The sequence below is a fragment of the Gouania willdenowi genome, chromosome 16 (genome assembly GCF_900634775.1).
Source record: "Gouania willdenowi chromosome 16, fGouWil2.1, whole genome shotgun sequence".
In the NCBI taxonomy this organism is placed as follows: domain Eukaryota; kingdom Metazoa; phylum Chordata; class Actinopteri; order Blenniiformes; family Gobiesocidae; genus Gouania; species Gouania willdenowi.
Window position 1 is genome coordinate 14,525,019 of NC_041059.1, and position 9,641 is coordinate 14,534,659.

At 34.8% G+C, this 9,641-nt stretch overlaps 1 protein-coding gene across 1 annotated transcript; it reads right to left on the reverse strand.

Annotated features, from left to right (window-relative positions):
- Positions 1 to 249: 249 nt before the first annotated feature.
- them4 (thioesterase superfamily member 4) lies at positions 250 to 5,093 on the reverse strand. Its single transcript, XM_028471026.1, has 6 exons — positions 4,769 to 5,093; positions 4,063 to 4,252; positions 3,081 to 3,243; positions 2,776 to 2,886; positions 1,625 to 1,749; positions 250 to 1,532 (listed from the first exon to the last, which is right to left on the reverse strand). The coding sequence occupies exons 1-6, from the start codon at positions 4,895 to 4,897 to the stop codon at positions 1,486 to 1,488; spliced, it is 765 nt and encodes a 254-aa protein (XP_028326827.1). The 5' UTR covers positions 4,898 to 5,093; the 3' UTR covers positions 250 to 1,485.
- Positions 5,094 to 9,641: the final 4,548 nt, after the last annotated feature.

Here is a 9,641-nt window from a genome sequence, read left to right on the forward strand (position 1 = left end):
TAAAAAAAAAACAAAGAATAATTTTGTGTACTGTTAGTTGAATCTGATCTGTTTTTATAATTTTAAGGGATTTCAGAACATTACTTACCAAACAGTATATATATTTTTCTACAAACAATCTGTGTGACAATAATACAAGACAAATGCAGTACATATGCAGAAATCAAGGCATGTACAGTGCTTATACCAAATTGAAGCAAGTTGTCATAAATTGCCAGATGTCCCTAAAACAGGGGTGCCCAAGTCCGGTCCTGGAGAGCCTCTATCCCGCATGTTTTTGATGCTCCTTTGTTCTCCTATACCCAATTATAAAGGTTAGCTAGTTACCAGGCTTTCTGCAGAGCTGCATGACATACTTATTAGATTCAGGTGTGTTTTAGCAGGAAGACATTTAAAACATGCAAGATATAATAGGGGCTCTAGCTATTTATAGTTTTTCTTGATGGGGCTGATGCAGCACAGATATTTGTGAGTGGATGGAGTTATTTTGTGGCGTGCTTGGCTATTAGCCAACATAAAAACGTACAGATTCTTATTCTGAAACTGTTATGCATCCATCCATTTTCTGACTGGCTTGCTCCTGTTTTCAGAGTCGTGAGGGTCTGCTGGTGCCTATCTCCAGCTCTCATTGGGCATGAGGCCAAAAGTCACACAGCACAGGGAGAACATGCAAACTCCACACAGAAAGAACCCAAGTGTCCACTACAAGGCTCGAACCCAGGACCTTCTTTTTGTGAGGCAGACGTGCTATAGCACTCACATTCTTGCCTTTTATTCACACACACCTTCATGCATGACCTGATGAAAATCAGCCTCACCTAAAATGTAAGACAATATGGTGTAGAGTGGTTTGAAATATTCCATTCATAAAGGATAAAACTGTGCATCGACTTCTAACAACAGCGAGCATCGTTCTTCATTAAAGTTAAATGCCTGTTGTTTCATCCCTCTAGTTCAGTGGTTTTTTGCCACTATCATAATAAGCAATAACCACAAAACGTATATAAAAATAAAGGTGTAATTTCAAGTGAAAATTAAGTGGTCTTTGAACTCAGTTTTGTCATAGTTTAAAGGAAATTTTTATTTTTCTCTTGCAAATCATTTGCTTGTTGACAAACAATACATGACCTGGGTACAACCTTACATAAGGTTATATTAGAAACAAAGTAGTACGACCACGCATTAATAACTTCAATAAAAAAAGGCCACATTTTCACATACAAAAATTAAAACCATAAAATTTAGAATAAATAAACATTAGATATCACTTCAGTTCGATAAGATTTAGATAAACACTGTGTTTTAGCAACAGTATGAAGATGTATTAAAGTGCCATTGGAGAACAGTTCACTTCAGTAGCATGTTGGTCCAAGAAAAGGCAGCAATGTCCGAGAGAACTTCCCTTGAGCTCACACACACACACACACACACACACACACACACACACTTGTATTGGCTTCATGTTGACGGAGTGAACAGCTTGTGTCAACCTTTTTGTATCAGATTTGATACAGATACCGACACAAACAGTGCTGTAGAGGAAGTGTAAAATAAGACAGTAATATCAGAGAAAATATGTAACATACAACACGCTGACCAATCAGACATGAAATACTAATAATACCTGTGGTTTCTGTGTGGAGCTTGGATCCATCGGTGCTCGTCACATTACATAAAAGAAAAGTTTTCCGGCCTTCTTTCTTGTCCATTAATGATTCGATCAACACCGTGCTTCCCAGAGGGATGGGGCTTAGAACAAATCATATGTTGTTGCTTATTTGAATGAAGAACTGAAGATTAAGATACTGGTTTTAATGTGATAATGATGCAACTCTGAAGCTTAACACTACAAATCAATGTAAATAACATTTTTAAGACATCTGCGCTGCATGCACTCAATAATATAAATTATCCCAATCCCTAGACCAGGGTTGTCAAACTCATTTTAATTCAGGGGCCAAATGCAGATCAGTTTGATCTCAAGTGGGCTACAGGTTTTAGGCAGGAAAAAGAGCAATTTCAACATTAATATGACCTAGTTTGCACTTCCAGGTATAAATTACATGTAAAGTATAGAAGAGATTGACAATATCCAAGCATTAAGTGACTTAATTTCCTTTATATTATTAATTATTATTTAATTTAGTAGAATAATTTAAGGAAGATTTATATACGTATATATATCATATTTTTTTCCCCCAAATCATTTTTTATTTATTTTATTCAATTGTAGACTACTGTAGATATTATGTTGAAGATTAACATTTATGTAACCAATTGGTTAGTAATAGGGTCAGTTTTTCTCATACCTACTGCTGTTAACTATTGTTCTCTGTTTGAGTAATATCCCTTCATCAAGCCTTTACTAACATCCCACACTACAAAATAAGTAATTATCTTTTTCTTAAAGGAAAAACAAAAAAAAGGATGTATGATTGATGTTGATATCGGGTCGATATTGGTATCGGCCAATACGCGAGGCTGCATCTCTAATCTACAACTGAATTATGATATTTTGTAATTTACACAATGGTACATGTTTTTCTGTCATTTGTACTTTCTCCTGCAGGCCAATATGGATGCTCTAAAGGGTCGAATTTGGCCCCTGGCCCTTGAGTTTGACACGTGTGCCATAAACAGTCACCACTGACAGTTTTTGAAAACACTAAACAGACTCTTACAGGTAAACTTTTCCCTATCAGAAAATGAACCATAAATTACTAAATGGTTACAGTGCATTATGGTGAATAGCTCTCCTCAGCTACTAAAACATACCTGCGGTAGTTGATGTTCAGGTAAGCAGTCATTACAGGTCCAGAGAGGAAAGTTGCATGTGTGCCCGTTACTGTGTCAATCATGGTGGCTATTGCCCCCCCGTGGACATGCCTGGAAATACACACAGATGTGTAAACTTAGCTCTTCTTATATATTGATTTTGTGCTCAAACTTGATCAGAATAAGTCACACTATGAAAAGAATTATTTTAAAGAACAGTACATCAGGGTAAAAAAAACAAATAAAAAGATCATCACAAAGCAAGAGAACAATAATACAGCCGATATCAATGAGCTTTGTCTCACCCTGGGGGGCCCTCTAGCAGATGACCAGCCTGGAAAATGCCAACACATCTCTGCTCAGCTTCATTGACAAAGAGAACATACTCGAAAGCTGCTCCAGGTTCTTTGATGTTGCGGGTAAAAAGTCGAGCTTTAGACTGGATTATTTTACTGAGATAAACGCCACCTAAGAGTCAAAAGCACAAAGTCAACAAAAGAAAATCTGTCAAAGGTAGAAAAAAAAACCAAAAAACATTCAGGAACAAGATATGGGTCAGCAATGTAATTTTTATGATTTACTCATGGGGAATTAGGAAATCATTTCTGGGGTGTTTTATCAACAATTGTGATTAAACATTTAAAATGTCTACAGTGATGTGATACGTAAAGGCACAAGAAAATAGCGAGCCCCAGCAAATACTGTGGACCTTTATTGAATTTGTGAATTTAAAGGGACTGAGGAATTTCCATCTGAATTATTTAGTAATTTACATAAAGATTCATGTTTTCTCTGGCATATTTATTTTCTTTTGCAGACAGAATTGGATAGCCTAGGGCCAGATTTGGCCCTCGGGCCTTGATTTTACCACATGCATGTGGTCTATATCATAGGTATCAAACTCAAAAGCCTGCAGGCCAGGTTACATGATCCAGCCCACAGGATGATTTGACACTCAGTGGAAATTGCAGGGAAAATTATAATCATTAGGGAAAACCGAACATTTGACACCTTTCTCATCTATAAATGAAAAATATGTGATAAGTGATAAAATCAAGGATTGTGGCACAAAAAAACGTTGAATTTTCACATTTAATGGAAATTATACCCCTGGTTGAATTAATTCCCAACAATTTCTGGTCTGGACCAGTAGAGATAAGATGGGTCCATGTTAGGCCCCTGAAACTAAGTGAATTCGACACCACTGCTCTACATGGTTTAACTATAATTACCATTCTATTTTAATGTCAATCAGGAAGAAAAAGAGACCTATATCAATGTTTGTACCTGTTGCAAATTTGAGAGAACGATTGTAGCTTGGCAATCTCCTCCACGGTCCCGCCTTTTTCTCTCCTTCCTCTGTTTCCACCTCACATTGGCTGTTATAATGCTCGTACATCTGCATTATTTCTGGGCCCCATGAGGAGTTAGGTTGGCTGAAGTCCCAGGACTTGGGGAAAATGGGCAAAGGCAAGGTCTACCCATAGAGAATGCATTACACAATTATTTAGAGAGCACATCAAGCCGGAGTGGCTATACGTATTTAGGGTTAGTTAGTCGTAGTTTAGTTTAGTGGTTAAGTTTTTTTTTTTTTTGGTTAGGGGTAGTTTAAGAATCTACGTATTAATAGCAAACAGAAGTACTGGCCAATGAGGAGCGCTCACGTGACCTAAACTGGCCAATGAGGGGCACTACGTATGATACGGCTACGTACGAATAGCCACTGCCATACAATGAGTGACTAATAAATTAAAGGAATTGTTTAGTGCACATGTGTGATTTTATTTACAAAAGCGAGTGTGTAAGTGAAACAATAAAATGTAAAGTGCAGCACTTTTAGTAACTATCAATTTTAACTTCGGCAATTCTCAATCAGTGTTAACTTAAGTAACCACTGCCTTATATTTATATAAATATAATATTCTGGAGGGAAAGTCAAGTTTAAAAAAAAGTCAATGTAGTCAGATATTATAAGTCAGACCAGACCACCTACCTTAATGCTCCTAAAAGTGTGGGTCCAGGATGAAAAGCTTCCAGTCCAGAGGGCAACATGAGCCCTAATGGCTGGGACTGAGCTGAGGCTCTTCAGGCTGGAGAGGAGCTGACCGAGGTATTTTGCCATCTGTATTAAATTTACGACCGTTCCAAAACAGACAGAGATGTAAAAAAATGATGTTAACAGTGATTAAAGCTCATTCACTGATGGTGAATCGTTGTAACTATCCCAGTGAGTCGGTCTACAGCAGCTGTTTATGTCTCTATAGCTTCGCCGGTGACATTCATGCGTCACCACCGGCTCTTTACTTCCGCTAGTATTGCGTAAGTCGAGTCACGTGACTTACATTTTGCGTAATGATTGGCTGAAAACAAGCGAGAGACTTACGTCAGAGCAAGTATGTCTCATGCGGGAAAAATGATACAGATTTAAATCCAACACGTTTACATTTACAAAAGTTCTTTGAACATCGAAAAATACTTTTAAAAGCTTGTGTTTTTATTAACTTATTTAAAGTATGGATAAAATAAAATACATTAGACTACTAATGATAGATCATACTAATGCAAGACTGTTAGATTTATAATTTGAATATATTTTTCTGCTACAATATGCAAATCTAAAAGTCTTAAAAATCATTGTGAAATCGCGCAGATCTAGTTTTTATAGCGGCTCTTTTTACTTTCAAGAATGCATGTTACATTTTGGACTTTGCCCACGTTGGTCCATTGTAGATGATATAAATGTTGAAAAAAACGATTCGGCGATATATCGCGATATTACGTCGCGCGATTCTCAGATCGATTCAAAATGCATCCGTATAGACTTTTTGTGTTTTGTTTTTTTTATGCAGTACTAACTTTCTGCATTTATTTGTTGTTCTAGGCATATACCTCAGTTAAGTTTCACTAAAGTCAAAGTTGGTTTAAAAGCCACAGGCAGATTGTATGTTATTTTTTTATTTTAAGTTGTTGGCACATGGCATGTTAAAGCCAATGTTGTAAGTGTAAAATATGCCAATAAATTATATTTCATACATATTGTCCTCATAAAGGTGTACACATTTACAGATCAGTTGTTTCTTAAGTCATAAATATAAATTGCAATAATCCCCTATACTTTAATATTGGGATATATCATATCGTATCGTGACCTATGTATTGGGGATACAAATTGTATTGCCAGATGCCAGGCAATACACACCCCAAGTACAGTGTTGGGAAGGTAACTTTCAACAAAATGTAATCAGTTACAGATTACAGTTTACATGCCCAAAAATTGTATTTGTAACATAATCCCTTACATTACTAAATCTAAGTAATGTAATCTGATTACTTCCGCATTAAATTAGATTTTTTTTAAGTGTAGGAATGCAGCTGTCAATGAAAAGAATAAAGATAATTATTGTAAATACACTCTCTATAGGTGCAGATGGTGATAATACACTTCACAGTAATAACACATACTCAGAATAATCATCTGTAGAGCTGCAACTAACGATTATTTTCATAATCGATTAATCGATCAATGAATTGATCAACTAATCAGATTTTTTATAAACAGTTTATCTATAAAGCACATTTAAACTCTGCTTAAGCTGATTAAATAAGTGCCTCTCACGCAAGCATGCAAACACAAACACTCATGGTGCACGCACACACCAACAGCTCTGCATTACGGTCAGTGACATACAGTAAATCGCACAACGCAAAGAATTGACGATGAAATTTGTTGCCAACGCTTTTAATAGTTGATTTTTATTGATTTTATTGATTCATTGTTGCAGACCTAATCATCTGTTTTAAATGTAATGTGTGAAATCTACTCGTCTGTTCAACAAACCATGTTACCACATCATGGATGACTTTGTATGTAAGGAACTATACAGTAGCCTAGCACTAACACACACACATATATATATATAAATGGTTTAGCTACATTTAAGAGGCTAATCATTTAAATCACTCAACCATAATTACTACAAAAAGGAAGCAAATTAAGTATCTGCTTTGGTTCAAGAGAGAAATTGTGACAAAAAAAATAAACAAGGTAGATAACATTTCCCAGGAAAAACATTTATTGATCTGATTGCATGGCATATGTTAATAAACTCTTGAGACAGTACATTGAGAAACGGAACACTTGATTATATTAGACTAGATAAAAGAGCTGAAAAGTTGTACTTCAAAAACATTCAACAAACACTAGAGGGAGTCAAAAGTACATGTAAACTGTCTGCTGTTACAGCATCATCAGGGTTTTGTTCAATTCATGATGATGACATAAACTTTGTCACTACAGTCAACAATAAACAACACACTATTCATAAATTGGTTGGAAACAGCCAGTTCATGATGGAAAATCTTGCATGAAATTCCTGAGACAAGCTGTAATTCTTGGTGTGTTTTTTTTTTTTTTTGTTAGAATATTCAATTCTCTTCCCTGCTGCCTGGTTGTGGCATTTACTGATCTATAAGTCACTGGCATACTGGTTCATTAAGTCACATCTGTTTAAGCACAACTTAAAAAAAGCAAACAACAAACATTCATGTCCCTTTAGCTGATATATTAACTTGATATTAAGTGCTGATATTAATGAACTTTTATCCAACTCACACACCTCTCAAAATTATCTGACTCAAGCTAATCTTCCCGGCCTCCACTATAGCAATGCTTTTACTTCGAATTGGGCAGAAACCTTGAAGTAGCCCTAATTCTTATGGTTGCATAAAACACAAACAAACAGATATTGGTAAACTTAAGCGCTGGTTTCCTTTTGAACTCCACACAGTGCCCTGCAAAAATAAAGAAAAGCACATTTTAAACACTAGACACTGCAGCAGGAATTTGTCCCCAAGCAATAACTTTGATAATTGGACATCAAGGGATTTTTTTTAATTAATATAAATAAAAGAAGGTCCATGTATTTTGTACTTGAAAACTTTACTGCAGAAGGAAATCAGGGGCTGTGCCCCAGCCTCTGCAATTGAATTCTGCACCACATTTGTCATATACAGCTTACAGAGGTCTGGAGCATCTTGTTTTTAGATTTTGGGAGAAACCAGACAACTCCAAAAAAAACCAACATGAACAAACATGAGAGAATACAATAGTTACAAATTACCATCTATTGGTTAAATATCACAAATTGAAGCAAATGTCATTGAATACTCATGTACAGATATCTAAAGGGCAGTTACACACTAATGGAAATAGTTTAGAATAGGGTTCAAAAGGTATAGAGGGAAAAAAACACATGGGAAAGAGAAACAAATAATAATGATAGAATATCCACCATCTAAAGTGACTTTTAAATGTGTATTCAGTAAAAAGTTGTTAAAGCTAAAGCTCATTTGCTTTGTAAACCATATTAAATGTCTTGTGTTTCTTAGTAAGAAGAAAATGGGTTGGTATTTGTAAACTTACTGTGCATCAGCTTTAGACATATCTGCAAATGGGCAAATTTCTTTGTCTCTCTGAAGAATTTTCTGCTTCAAATTGTTGAGATCCTCATCAACTCGAGCTTTTGTCTTTTCTCGTTCACCTGAAAAACACAAAGACAGTCCAAAAGTCTAGCTATTCGTCTTTTGCTGTTGGTTGCTTGTTGATGTAGAGTGTGACAAGAGGTTTCTGTGGACTTGTTACATACAGTATAGTTCTGATCCTCAGTGTAATATCTTTACCAGTCAACGTGCAAAAATGTTTCACTTTTAAAGAAAACTAGGGGCTTTGGACATTTCATAATACCTAAGATTGGAAGCATCGGGAAGCATCTTGTCTGATTAAAGTACAGTGAAGATGGGGCTTAAAACAACCTATTACATATAGTCTTGTCTTTATCTATGAATGTATTGCCATTGTATTCTTGCATATCTTACTGATTATAGTCACTTTTTCCTATTTTGTTTAGTATTTGCTAGTCATGAAAGATAGGAAGCAATGTGATAAAATTGCAGAATTAAGAAATGGGGGTTTCCTTGTACACAAAGAGTTAGTTTGTTCATTTTGGGGGTTTTTTTCTTGTCCCTGCTCGAAACAAGTAAATAAATGATAAATAATCTGAGCACATTGTAGTAGCCTATAATAAATCTGCATGTGCGTTGCATTACTGCATGTATAAAAAAATTCTTACACAGTTTGCTTGATTCTTCCATTTAAGTCAGCAAATATGTGCAAATAAAACTGAGGGAAAAGGTAAGCTCACCTTTAAGTTTTGTTATGTTTGACTCAACTGTAGCTTTTTTCATCATTGAGTCCTCCTTTAAAAAGTGAAGAAAAATGTATCATTAGCAGGAGCAGTGTTTGATTAAATGCACAAAAAAATAAACAAAATCAGGGAATATTTTAACTTAACAGAGTACAGGAGTCAATAAGTGTCCACAGATGAATTGAATGTTTAAAGCAATGTATTAGCATTATTATGGAGTGCCAACTTTAAAGTTGCACTTGCTAAAATAAACAACTTTTTGCATCATTAGCAACAAACCACATTTAAAAAGCATATGTGATTTTTTTTCAGATTTACAGCAATATTTGTGAAATTTTCTTGTAAAAAAATCAGTCAATGTTAAGTCTAAATGTTAAAAATAAATCTATATCAAAATGTTAAATATAAGTTACATTTAAACATGCTACATTTAAATATAAATGTAAAATTTGATGGTTACATTTAGTATTTAGAATTAACATTCATATTTAAATGTAACACTTATATTAAGATTTACAGTTTGCATTTAAATTTAACATTCATCTTTAAATGTAACATTTACATTAATATTTAGACTTAGCATTTAAATTTAACATTCATATTTAAATGTAACGTTTACATTTATATTTAGCATTAAGGTTTAACATTCATATTTAATTGTAC